Raw genomic sequence first — 13,007 nt, forward strand, 5'->3', positions numbered from 1 at the left:
AAAAAAAAAAAAAAAAAAAAAAAAAAAGAAAAAAATTACATAAAAACGACGAACTATCAACAAAATCAGAGCTCTGTTATAATAAAGAAAAGAGTTATTGCGTTTGATTGGCTGTTTACACTGACCTCTTGGATCGAAACTACAAAGACCGTTGTCGTATCTCGTACTTTGTTGGGCTTTACGTCTTGCTGTCTGATTTTTTTTCTTTGAAGATCGCCCTGGGTCTTTCTTATTTTCAGAAAACGTTGAGGATATTGCTTTGTTATTTATAGGCCTGAGTTTCCCTACTTTAATTTACATGGTTTTCGGTTTCTTTATGGTAAAACCATGTATCATAGCTTTATATATGTGTCTGCTGCTTTAGCAATCATTCTAATACCCTTTTTAATAATTCCACTTAAATTCAAATCACCCGTGCTTCGACAGCTTCGAAATATCCTTTCGGTTTTTTTACTTTGCTCTATCATCATTACATTCACCCCGGAAAAGGCAGTCAATGGTGCTCCTATAAACAAGTTTGGGCCTTCCAAGATAGCGTATTTAGGATGCAGCTATCAAATCATGCGACAGGCTAGTTTTTGCGAGCCTGATCCTTTAGATAATAGTGGTGGTTCTTGTTATTGTAAAAATGCAAATGCCAGAGCCACTATAGCTCATTGTTATAGCACTAGTCATGATTCCCAAATCAGTTCCTTTCTTCAACTTTGTCAGGACTCTTATAATATTACGATTACAAAACAGATGTTTGAAGATTCTTTGAATGAATATAACAAATACGCCAAACCTTTAAATGATGATTATAATCGTTTACATGATATATTTGATGCCCCTCTTAAAATTGACGATCACCAAACTTCCTTATACAAACAGGCATACGATCAATTTCTCGGTAATTACGATCGCTCAGTCGATTATGGCTTTTATCTTTTATGTTATTGGCTTTGCATTTTTGCCTTGGCTGCTATTGGTAATTGGTCAAAAATCATCTTCCCCAAATTAGTCAAGAAGTTAACTGATCCATTGACTAATTGGTATCGTGCTAATATCACTTTACCTGCCACCTATGGTAAAAGGAAAACTAATGAAAAACCTCTTGCTAAAATCCTCGATATGCTAGTTCCAACTAGATTAGAAACTTTTTCAATCATTGGGTTTTTCCTTTTAACTTGTTTCTTTGTTAAACATAATATAGGTTACGTTCATGGCGATCCGATATTTCTTTCTCAAGAACAAGCATTACTTCGTTATTATGCGGTCAGAACAAGTATTTTAAGTAGCGAAATCATTCCTCTATTTATTCTATTCGGTGGTAGAAATAATATCTTACAGTGGATTACTAGGTGGGATTATTCCTGCTTCATTGCTTTACATAGATGGGTTTCCCGTATCATTTTTGGGCTAGTGGTGATTCATGCCGCTTGTTATTCTTTTTATATGCATCCTTACTCTGTTAAAATTCAACAAACCTATCTTTATTATGGTGTTGCTGCTACTTTCGCCGGTGGGTTTATTATGATTCAAGGTTTATTGGTTTTGAGAAGAAAATGGTACGAAGCCTTTTTAATCATTCATATTGTTCTTGCCTTTATTTTCATTGCTGGTGCTTATGCTCATGTGGCCGATTTATACTGTATGTGGTTTTATTATTATACCTTGGCTATTTGGTTATTAGATCGGATAATTAGATTATATCGCTTGATGTCCTTTGGATTCCCAAAGGCTAAAGTCATCTTATTAGCTGATGAATCATTGAAAATCATTGTACCAAAACCTGACCATTGGGAAGCTATTCCTGGTGGCCATGCATTTATTCATTTCTTACTACCTTCGTGTTTTTGGCAATCGCATCCTTTCACTTATACCGTCTCCGTGAATCCAAAAGAATCAAATATTATTTTATTCGTCAAAGTTAAAGATGGGGTCACCAAGCGCCTTCATAAATATCTTTGCAAACATCCTGGCCGAACTACAGAAATCAGAGTAGCAATCGAAGGCTCCTATGGTGAAGAAACTCCAGCTTTTAGATCAGACTCGGCAGTATTTGTTGCAGGTGGGAACGGGATTCCCGGTATATATGCCGAAGTTTATGATTACGCCAAACATTCTCCTAATAATTCAAAACAGCAATTGAAACTTGTCTGGGTTATAAGGGAGTATAAATCTTTGTATTGGTTTTATGAAGAACTATATTCGCTCAAAAATACAAAAATTCAAACAACAGTTTATGTCACCAAACCTGAACTCAAGTCTTGTTTGGAAGATTTCCATTTACGCTTCCCAATAACCTCAAACGATCATGAATTCTCTGATGAGGATGACGATAACGATTCTGATGATTCAAATCACGCTTTGTTGGATGACCACGAACAAGATGCAGGCTTCAACAAGCCGCTCCTCTCAAATGCCACTCAGTTGCAAGATTATAATTCCACCAGTGAGAACTCTTTTGGCTTAACAAATGCAAAAGACCTGGTTGCTAAAGTTGTTAGTCAAATTAAAAAAGAACTCGCCCATATTGATTTCAAAGAAGGCAGGCCTCAGATGGAACAACTTGTCCGTCTTCACATAAAAGAGTCTTTAGGGTCAGCTGCTTTTGTTACCTGCGGCCATCCAGTAATGGTGGACGATTTAAGAGCTGCAGTTGTCAACAATCTTGATAATGATGAGAAAAAGAGAGTTGACTATTACGAGCAATTACAAGTTTGGGCTTAAAAACCCTTTTCATTTCTTCCCTTTATTTATAGACTTTTTTACCAAACAACTAACGTGCATATGATTATATAGTACCTAATTTAATGCCATCTATTCCTCTTTAATGTAAAGTTGCAAAAACAAATTAAATAAAGGTGTACGGACTCTTCGCTGCGATGTGCACACAGTATTTTTTTTTTAAGATGAGCTTGATTTTTTTTTTTTTTTTTTTTCACTTTTTTAAATAGATAACATTTTATTCCATAAACTTTGATTAAACTAGCAGAAAATGATTAGAACGATGTATGTAAAGGATAGTTGAAGCTTGCAAGAAGTGTGAATACTAACATAGATATTTAGCAAACCTAAAAACGCCCGTTCTAAGAGAGCTTTGGCCAAAAAGGAAGCCAAATTAGTTGAAAATCCAAAGAGTGCCTTATTTGTTCCAGGAGCCACTGGTAATAAATTTTTACACGATGCTATGTGTGATTTGATGGCTCTTAAAAAACCATTAACCAAGAAGTTTTCTAAAAAGAATGAAATTAGACCATTTGAAGATGCATCACAATTAGAATTTTTCTCTGAAAAGAATGATTCATCATTGATTGTATTCTCAACTCATAATAAGAAAAGACCAAATACATTAGTGTTTTCAAGATTCTTCAATCATAAGGTTTTCGATATGATTGAGTTATCAATTCAAGAAAACCATAAATTGATACAAGAATTTAAAAAATTAACTTTCACCATGGGATTGAAACCAATGTTCACATTTAATGGGCCAGAATTTGACACTCATCCAGTTTACCAACATTTGAAATCTTTATTCTTGGATTTCTATAGAGGTGAAGAAACAGATTTACAAGATGTTGCTGGTTTACAATATGTCATTGCATTATCAGTTGGTGAAATAGAAGATCCAAACTCATCTCAATTACCTTTATTACATTTCAGAGTTTATAAATTGAAAACTTTCAAGAGTGGTCAAAAAGTCCCAAGAGTTGAAATCGATGAAATAGGCCCAAGATTGGATTTCAAAATCGGTAGAAGAGTCACTCCTCCTCCTGAAGTTGAAAAAGATGCTTATGCCAAACCTAAACAATTACAACCTAAAGAAAAGAAGAACGTTTCTACCGATTTCATGGGTGACAAGGTTGCTCAAATCCATCTTGGTAAGCAAGATTTGGGTAAATTACAAACTAGAAAAATGAAAGGTTTGAAATCAAAGTATGATCAAGTCAGTGATGACGATGAAGATCTTGACCAATTCGAAGATGCTGATGAAATCTTTGATGATGAACCGGAAGCTAAAAAGCAAAAAATCTAATCTCTAATTTATATACTTTCCTTCTGTACATTATAAAATAAACGTATTTCTGAGTAAAACATTACAAGTAGACCTATCAATGAATCAATCACCATAAGCAGACTTATTACCGTATAAATCATGATAGTAAGTAAAGGTTCCTACTTTATAGTCGACTGCTTACATAATCCTAAATTTTTTTTTTTTCATCTTCTCAATGAAAAATCCCAGAGTTGAAGTAAACAGTCAAGATCAGTTTGTATGAACTTGGAATATCTTAAGGTATAAGCTCAATGTCATTCTCGAAAGGCTCGATATTCAGAGCCAGACAGTCTGGGTCAGCCAGCGTATCGCGAGCTGCATCACCTGCCAATGTTACTGTCACTGATTCAACCGTTTCAGTATTCGATAATAATACTTCTAAAAACAAGGTGCTTGAACTTACTAAAAATGATAAATATTGTGTATCAAAACTCCCTGCTTTACCAAGTGTCTTCAACGAAAATAACGGGGAAGCTGTTTTCAACGGTTATTCCGATCATCTTTCCAATTATTCTCTTGTTGTTGCCTCAGGCTCAATCTATGTATGGAACTATAAATCTACCGATACGACTCCCTTATTGTTTCAATTTCCTTTGGATAAAGATTCTTTAGATTCCAAGCTTCCATTAGCCATCTTGACCAACCCATCTACCGGTAATAGTCAAGATCCGGGGCTAGTGATTATCAATGCAACCACTGGGGATGTGAAATTTTATGAAAGTGTTCAACATGCTCCAGCTTTGGGAATAATCAATAACAAACAATTGGAATCAAACATCCCAATTCAATCAAGACACGGCGAGTACATTACCTTGGCCGAAAATGTCGAGCCAGCAGGGATTATGGTGGCTACATCTTGGAAAAGGGTGGTTTTGGTCACCATCAGAGATTTTCAAAGTAAACCTCACTTATCTACTCATGAACTTTTGAGTCCATCAAAGTCAACTAGTATGTTTTCAGGTTTTTTTTCCAGCAAACCAAGCGAAACTAAAGTTAATGATGAGATAGTAAGTCTTAAATCAGGAAAAATTTCCAATAATGGTTTAACCCAAGATCTCATTATCCAAGACTCGGTTGGTAGATTCTACAAATTTACATTTCAATCATTATCCGTTAATGGAGCTGCCTACTTAGACTCTAAAAAATCTGTCAATCATGCTTTGGCTACTTACTTGGAAAATAATCTTGACGGCTTTATTCCAGGTTCAAGTTTAAATATAAAATTCTTAGATTTATGGCCATTACAATTACCCGAGAAAGAAGATATATATGTGGCATTATTACTGGCTGGCGATGAATTTAAAAATGAACAAGATAAAAACTTATTTTTAATCACTATGAAAATTGACTCAAGCGGTGCTCTTTTACATGGTTCTCATAGGTTAAGCACTTTTGACCCCCAGGTGCTCATTTCTCTGGTTAATAAACCTAGACTCTATATTCCAAGTCCAGGAACTTCAGCATTCGTCTTCATTGAAGACTTAATAATTGTTACTGATATAAATCTCTCGTATATCAGTTCTCATACTGCTGATCAGTATTATTCCCCAAGATGGGAAGATACGATCAAATTGAAACATAGCGTCGATGTTATTGGTCAAGGGTATGAAAATCCTTCCTCCAACTCGAACCCAAGCTTAATTCTTCTTACAAAAAACTCAGGTGTTTTAAGAATAGAAAGATTTATTGAACCTGAAAATTCAATGGAAGTTGATGGGAAAAACTTAAATGATCCCCTGAAAATCCTTAAATCTCACATTGAACAAGGTATTTTTTATAATGACTATGGTGTTATCGATTTTGATATTCAAGAATCGTATCCCGAAAATATCTTAATAAATTCAATTGATCAAATTGGAAGTGAAATTTTAAACAACACTTCACCATATTTACCCGCTTTTCTTCCTTCAATAAAAGACTTTTTGAATTTAAAGCTTAGATTTTTCCATGGTTTAGTCGATTATTCAAAGAGAAACTTTCCTGGTACATGGCCAAAGATTGCTTCTAATATTGTTAGGTCTCTTGAAATGACAGACGTATCATTGAACCTTTGGGAACATTTAAGCTCTGAAACTTCCAAAGATTACAGAGAAATCCTTCAAAAAGTTATCATAGAAACAAATGCCGTTGAAGGGCTCAATCCAAATGAAGATATTTTACGTAAATTTTTCAGTCAAGGTACTAAAGAAATCAACCAAGTTTTAACCAGGCTCGTCGTAAATTTGATCAAGGACCATACTTTCCATGATGAGTTAATCAAATTACTTGTTAAAACATGTTACAATGGTATTTTCATCAATGAAGAAAAATTAATAGTTGGTCGTCATAAGATTCCTACTAGAAAATTATGGATCTTCGACACCGAATTGTTAGTCAGAATAGATGAAATATTTTGTCATATTTACTGCGGCGGTGACGATTCAATCCTCACTACATCTGAAAGCCGTTCAAACTTGATCAAATTGACTGAAGTGTTATATTTCCTCTTCAACAACGCAATTCAATTTATGCAAACATCCGATCCTTCAAATGGTCAATTCGGAGAGTATGTGACTTGGTACAAAACTCAAAGAGATAAATGGATGCAGGCTTTAATGAGCCAAGATTTGAATAAAGACGCAGTAAGAATATCTGAAAAGTACTACGATTTTTCATCTTTAGCAAAAATTCTTGAAGCTGAGAGATTGAAAATAGCAGACGAAACGGGTACCGAAGGTCTTGAATATAAAGTTGCAACAAAAACATATGAATCATATTTCGAAAAGTATGGGTACATGTTTGCAAGGAGCTTATATGATTATTACCTTAAGAATGATATGATCCAAGATTTGTTGTTGTCATTTAATAATTACCATCCATATTTGAAACAATACTTTAAGGAAAGTCCGAAAAAGACAGAAGAAGTATCTTGGATTCGTTCATTAATCGATGAAGAATACGGTAATGCTGCGGTTTCGATAATAGATTCTGCAGATAGTAAGGTGGATGATTACCAAGATAATAGACAGTTGAAATACTCAATAGGTAAATTGGCTGCTATTGCAGCAGAAAAGAGTCCTCAAGACTTTGATTCAAATCGATTAATTGATTATAAGACCAAGGCCGAAAAGAATTTGCAGCAAGGAGCCATTCAAAATAGATTATTCGATAAAGTATCGAAATTGTTCGAAGGAAATGGGAACCACTTAACCTTAGACTTAATTGCAAATTCTCATTTCAATTCTAAGATAGATTTGAGTACTTCCAAAAAAATAGTGGGTCCATTTTTTGACAAATTTGTAAACTCCAAACCGTTATCGATGGATGAATTGATTAATTTATTAACACTTATCAAACCAAACTTCAATTATCAAAATGGATTTTCTGATGCTTTAGAAGTAGCTCTATTACTTCCAGATCCTGACTCATATTCATACTACTGTCAACTTATTTGGTTAAGGTTGTTAACTACAACGGATGATTGGTCTTTCTTGAAAGCAACACAAGGAAACTCTGATGATGAAAATAAACGCCTCATCCATGACACTACATTATACCACACTTTAGCACAACTTGGCTCTGAACATCCAACAATAAGACAATTAGATGTTTTGTTAAAATCCCAATGTGCTTCTTTAGTTGCTGATGAATTAGATGATACAATCAACTCTTTAACTGAACAATTGAAGCGTGAGCTAGAAAACAGCTTGTCTGATAACAACCTAGCTTCATGGATTGAAGCTATTGTTGTCGAAATAAAAACCTTTACCAGTTCATAAATCATATCTACATCGAGCAATACATACTTGTGTTTCTGTATATTAATTTTTAATAAAAGTACATCATATAGTACAGGAATTTTGGATTTGTAGAAGCGAGAGAAAAAGCTATTCATTCGTAAAGTCTGCTTCAGAAGGCTCAAGTTCCAGCTCTGACCTGTCAGCGTTTTCATTATCGATGGGATCGTCTTTATCTAATTTTATTCTTACCAAACATTCAGGTAATGGTGTCTGCGTCTCATAATCCTTGGCCGTATACTTCATCAACCCCAACGAGGCCAACGAAACCGATTTCACAACATTCTGCCAATTAGATAGCACCAATGCAGCACTTTCTGCACCATCTGACATCACTTCTAGTTTTGAATCAAGATCATCAAGTTGATTCGTTAGCACATCTGTTATCTTGTGTATTTCCTGTAAGTATTCTAGTTCTGCCCTCTTTTGCTCAATCTTCTGCTGAACAGTCCTTGGAGGTTTATCACTCATATTCTGCAAATCCTAGGTTAACAAACTACCAAAATCGAAGTATTGAACCCTCGTTATACGTGAATTTTGATTGTTTTTTTTTTTTTTTTTTTTTTTTTAAGGAAGACGCCATTTTTTGAGGTGTACGGACATTTTAATCTGTTGATGTTTTTAAATACGGTTTACAAAAACAACAACAAACATTGATTCATTCCTAAATATCCTTCAACTCAAGCAACAGCTTGCTAGATCTCAGATAAACGATGGCACGTCCCTCACAAGGCTCACGCTACTTTCAGGAGATTGCTTCACAGGCCCAATCACGAAGGGCAAGTATGAATCATGAACTGCTTGTCAATAGAAACAGATCTCAATCACAACCTCCAAGGGAGCCCGATCCAAAACCTAAAATTGATAAGGAGGAAGTGGAGCGAATGAAGCAGAAGTACACTGTTCAAAATAAGTCATTGGCTCAACAAAACTCTGCCTTATCTTTGAAACTATCCGATATGGAGTCCAAAATAAGTGATTTAATAAACGAAAACATGACTTTGAGGAAACGGAAATCTCTGCAAGACAAAGATATTAAAGCTCTATTAGAGAAAAAGTTAAAAACTATCGAAAGGAACTTCATTTGTAAGTTCGACGACTTACTCCTGGTATTCAAGGATATCAGAGCAAAGGAAGGGCTTTCCGAAAATCCACAACTAGATATATTAAACGAGTTTACCCGTCCTACCACCTCCACACCTATGAATGATTCACATAACGACTTAGATTTTGGTAACCCAATTGATGTTGACGCACATAAAGCCACCTTGTTCCTACCTTCTTTACATAACGAATTGAGCAAATTAAGTCAAGAAAAACCCCAAGCTCCAAAACAATCTCGCCCAAGAAGAAGTTTCAGTGAAAGTCCTGATCTTGCCTTATTTAGAATTCCTTCAACTGTAGTTGAAACTGGTGAGAGTGGTACTGATAACTCAGTTGAAACTACCAATGAGAAAGTTGATGATGCAATGATTGCACTTGATGATAGCGAGACTCCAAATGAGCTTCCAACGAAGGAATTGAGTGAAGTCCTCAATGAAAATATGCCTGACAATACAAATGGTGGTTTCAAAGTTTTCCGGGATGACACACAGGAGAATAGAAGAAACAACACCAAGAATACTTCAAAATCGATACCCCAAAAACAGTCACTACTGTCGAATTCACCAGCTCCAGAAGCAGATATAAAAATAGAAGATGAGCGAACAGGAAGAAGGTCGACAAGAACAAGAAGAAATATCAACTATGCTGAACCACGTAGAGGTCTGAAGATTCGTAGAGAATCAGCGAAAATGATGGATGCAGTGGGTGGATATCTTCCATTATTTAAGGAAAGAGAAGAGTCAGTTGCACCCGGTGGACCTGAGCCTACCACAAGCTCAAAGAAGAGGCGGAAGGTCAGTGGTGAAGATCAAGATTTAGCATTGAAAAACCAACAAACCGGCAGTCAATCTGAGAAAAGGATGCCGTTATCTAACGTCACCAATTCTAGTAACAAGGTTGAAAAGAAACCCATATCATCGATTGGAGATAAAGCTACAGATGTTGTTGATATGGATAAGGTGATTACGGGAGAGTCAAATCAAGTTGTTACAGAATCTCAAAAAGATTTATCTATATTTGATTTAAATGAGCGAGACCAAGATCGACCTAAACGTTTTTACAGAAGAAGGTCTACTATGATAAAGTGAATTAAACCCATTGCATTTCTTATTTTACATTATTAAATTTGTTAATTTTATAACCTAACGTATAAACTTTCAACTAATGTACATATGACTATTAACTCTTGCCTAGTAGAACTAAATAATCAAACACTCATTTTCATTTTGATTGGAGCGTCAGGTTCGTATCCGACGATTTGGAAATCTTCAAACTTGAAGTCATCGATATTTTTAATTTCGTCTTTTCTTTCATCCTTGATAACTAAACGGGGGAAGTTTCTTGGTGTTCTTTCTAATTGAGTTTCTAAGGCTTCGATGTGATCCAAATAAACATGAGCATCTCCCATAGTATGAATAAACTCTCCACAATCCATGTCAACCACATGAGCAATCATTTTGGTTAATAGAGCGTATGAAGCAATATTGAAAGGTACACCCAAACCCATGTCACAAGATCTTTGGTACAACAAGCAAGATAATCTTGGTTTTGCACTGGATTTTTGCTGTTTATTATTATTTGAATCAGGAGCTTCTTTACTGGGAAAGTTAACGTAAAATTGGCAGAAAACATGACATGGGGGTAATGCCATTTTTTTGAAATCCGGTGGGTTCCAAGCGGACATGATAATTCTACGATCGTATGGGTTAGTTTTCAACTTTTTAATGATATCTTGTAATTGATCATAACCTCGACCAGAGTAGTCTGCATCACAATCAGTATATTCAGCGCCAAAGTGTCTCCACTGGAACCCATAAACTGGACCCAAATCACCTTCACGGCGATCAGTTAAGCCTATAGAATCCAAATATTCACGAGATCCATTACCTTCCCAGATCTTAACTCCCTTTTCACTCAATTTCTTCGCGTCGGTGCAGCCTTGAACAAACCACAACAACTCATGAATGATACCTTTGGAAAACACTTTCTTAGTTGTCAATAATGGGAAAGTATCATTTGATAAATCAAATCTTAATTGTGGAGGTGCAAACAAGGATTTGGTACCTGTACCAGTTCTATCCGGACGATGTTCACCTTCTTTTATGATACGTTCGCATAAGTCGAGGTAAGCTTGTTCAGCTTGGTTTTCAGAAGCAGTCATTGTTATTTCGTGGAAAGAAGAGTATTCACTAATGGCTTTAGCTGAATAAAATCAAAAATTTCAAAACTACTCAACGCGTACGCGTTTCCAATTTTGTGGTGTACGGGTGTTCAATACTACAGATGTATACGTATAGACAATAATTTCAACGTTTATTCATTAAACTATAAAAACCAAGCAGAAGCTTATTTGTTGTTACCGAAAACAGTGTCGGCAGCTTGTTGAACAAAAGACTTGTTGTTGTCAGAAGTACCTTTACCAGCAGCGTTGTCAGCCTTGTCGGTGACCTTGTCCTTCAAGTGTTCAGGAGTAGATTTTTCAGAATCTGGTTTAACAGCAGATTGAACTTTTTCAGAGATATCTTTACGACCAAAATCAGACATTGTTATTTATTGTACTATAATCAAATGAGTTTGAAGAATAATGTTGTGAAAAGGGGAAAACCCCAGTAGGCTGGGAATTGGTTGGTCCTTTTATACCCCAGATTGGAACGAAGCAAATGTAGTCTGATTCTGTAGATTGCTAGGCGAATGGCTAACGGCCAACTCATTACTTCGTGTTCCAAATAGGCAATTTCATCATCTGGAATGAATGATCGAGGGGTTGCAATACAAATGGTCCAAGTAGCAATCAAAGTCTGAGATTTTTAAGTAAGTCTTTTTTTTTTGCAGTATAATGCCCCAAAAAGGAACCCCGTACCTTGCTGTTAATACTTAACCGCAAAGAGTGCTGTCACTACTTAACCGCAAAGAGTGCTGTCACTACTTAATCACAAAGCGTGCTGTCACTACTTGATCACAAAGCGTGGTTCGAGTAGCGTCAGAGATGACGGTGCTCAAGGTAAGTCAACGTACGTAGGTGTGGGAACGGCACGGATTGCTATTATGATGTCAATTTCGACCGATGATGTCAACTGAGACAGTTAAGTCATTTAATCATTAGTTACACTATACAGAAATAGAATCTAAAAGACCTGAGCCCAAGAGAAGTACTTGAACCATTTTGGTTCAACCAATATACATTTGGAATCAGCAATTACTAGTGGCTTGTCGCCTTCCCTCAATGGTAAGGTTTCCAACGTTCCATCAATAACCACTTTTCTGCCCTTTGATTCGGAAATATGAGCTTTCAAGACCACTGTGCTGTTAGGAGGCGCCTGATTTTGGAAATTAATCGAAAGTTTTGCAGTGACCCCCTTCTTTGAAGGTAATTGAGGAAACCCACATGAACATAATCCTTCATCCAATATGGTTGATACCACTCCATTATGGATTTCGCCATCTTGACTAATCAATTGGTCTCCTAAATGATAGAACCCGGTCAAAGTTCCTTTTTCCTCATTCAAGAATAATATTGGATCTATCTCAAATAGATTGGGTCCAAAGAGTAACCCAGATCCAACATAGTTCTTCATGTGTTGTTCTGGAAAGGCATGGCTCCCGTAGTACTGTTTACTATTGCCTTCGGTCAATAATGCTTGATATTCTTTGGATTTTTCAATCTGTTCCAATACTGACTGGTTAATGTGAGTAAGCTTGCGATCAGCAAGGTTCCCCTTCCTGAAATCTTTGGGATAAAAGGCAAAACCTAGTCCAAAGGCCACCAAGGGAGTCGTGACTCTGGTAAGTGACTTTATGAATCCCATCTTTGAGGTCAATTGATTGGTATTTGAAAGAAAGTAAGGACTTTCTCTAAAAGTTTTTTTTTTTTTTCTTTCTTTCGTACCCTTTTTTTCCTAGTACTTCATTCTCAGGGCACTTCTACACACCAATAGGCTATTTACACTAGAACGGAGCATGCTATAGGCCTCCCAGAGGCACGAGGTGTTCCAGGTTACAAGTTAGTGTATCCTATACAACTCAACGTAGGCCATCGCTGTAATTTTGTACTTAATCAAAGTCTGTGAACCAATTTGGTTTTTTCCTCT

At 36.0% G+C, this 13,007-nt stretch overlaps 7 protein-coding genes across 7 annotated transcripts; 4 read left to right on the top strand and 3 right to left on the bottom strand.

The window, feature by feature from the left end:
- The first annotated feature begins 81 nt into the window (after window positions 1–81).
- FRE9 (Fre9p) lies at window positions 82–2,799 on the top strand. Its single transcript, XM_020220987.1, has one exon. It carries the CDS (start codon window positions 328–330, stop codon window positions 2,710–2,712), a length of 2,385 nt encoding a protein of 794 aa, XP_020076509.1. The 5' UTR covers window positions 82–327; the 3' UTR covers window positions 2,713–2,799.
- Window positions 2,800–2,980: 181 nt separating this feature from the next.
- RPF2 (rRNA-binding ribosome biosynthesis protein) lies at window positions 2,981–4,018 on the top strand (the record flags this gene model as incomplete). Its single annotated transcript, XM_020220077.1, has 2 exons — window positions 2,981–2,994; window positions 3,052–4,018. The coding sequence occupies 2 exons, from the start codon at window positions 2,981–2,983 to the stop codon at window positions 4,016–4,018; spliced, it is 981 nt and encodes a 326-aa protein (XP_020076510.1).
- A 241-nt stretch (window positions 4,019–4,259) lies between these two features.
- HYPBUDRAFT_239353 (uncharacterized protein) lies at window positions 4,260–7,851 on the top strand. Its single transcript, XM_020223245.1, has one exon. It carries the CDS (start codon window positions 4,291–4,293, stop codon window positions 7,795–7,797), a length of 3,507 nt encoding a protein of 1,168 aa, XP_020076511.1. The 5' UTR covers window positions 4,260–4,290; the 3' UTR covers window positions 7,798–7,851.
- DAD2 (Dad2p) lies at window positions 7,820–8,334 on the bottom strand. The gene has a single exon (XM_020218493.1). The coding sequence runs from the start codon at window positions 8,284–8,286 to the stop codon at window positions 7,906–7,908; it is 381 nt and encodes a 126-aa protein (XP_020076512.1). The 5' UTR covers window positions 8,287–8,334; the 3' UTR covers window positions 7,820–7,905.
- A 160-nt stretch (window positions 8,335–8,494) lies between these two features.
- On the top strand, window positions 8,495–10,014 carry SGO1 (Sgo1p). The gene has a single exon (XM_020220988.1). It carries the CDS (start codon window positions 8,529–8,531, stop codon window positions 10,005–10,007), a length of 1,479 nt encoding a protein of 492 aa, XP_020076513.1. The 5' UTR covers window positions 8,495–8,528; the 3' UTR covers window positions 10,008–10,014.
- Window positions 10,015–10,126: 112 nt separating this feature from the next.
- Window positions 10,127–11,463, bottom strand: CDC21 (thymidylate synthase; the record flags this gene model as incomplete). Its single annotated transcript, XM_020223497.1, has 2 exons — window positions 10,127–11,121; window positions 11,280–11,463. The coding sequence occupies 2 exons, from the start codon at window positions 11,461–11,463 to the stop codon at window positions 10,127–10,129; spliced, it is 1,179 nt and encodes a 392-aa protein (XP_020076514.1).
- Window positions 11,464–11,764: 301 nt separating this feature from the next.
- HYPBUDRAFT_152389 (uncharacterized protein) lies at window positions 11,765–12,990 on the bottom strand. Its single transcript, XM_020220989.1, has one exon. It carries the CDS (start codon window positions 12,723–12,725, stop codon window positions 12,045–12,047), a length of 681 nt encoding a protein of 226 aa, XP_020076515.1. The 5' UTR covers window positions 12,726–12,990; the 3' UTR covers window positions 11,765–12,044.
- Between the last annotated feature and the right edge of the window lie 17 nt (window positions 12,991–13,007).

Source organism: Hyphopichia burtonii, assembly GCF_001661395.1.
Source record: "Hyphopichia burtonii NRRL Y-1933 unplaced genomic scaffold HYPBUscaffold_3, whole genome shotgun sequence".
Classification (NCBI taxonomy): domain Eukaryota; kingdom Fungi; phylum Ascomycota; class Pichiomycetes; order Serinales; family Debaryomycetaceae; genus Hyphopichia; species Hyphopichia burtonii.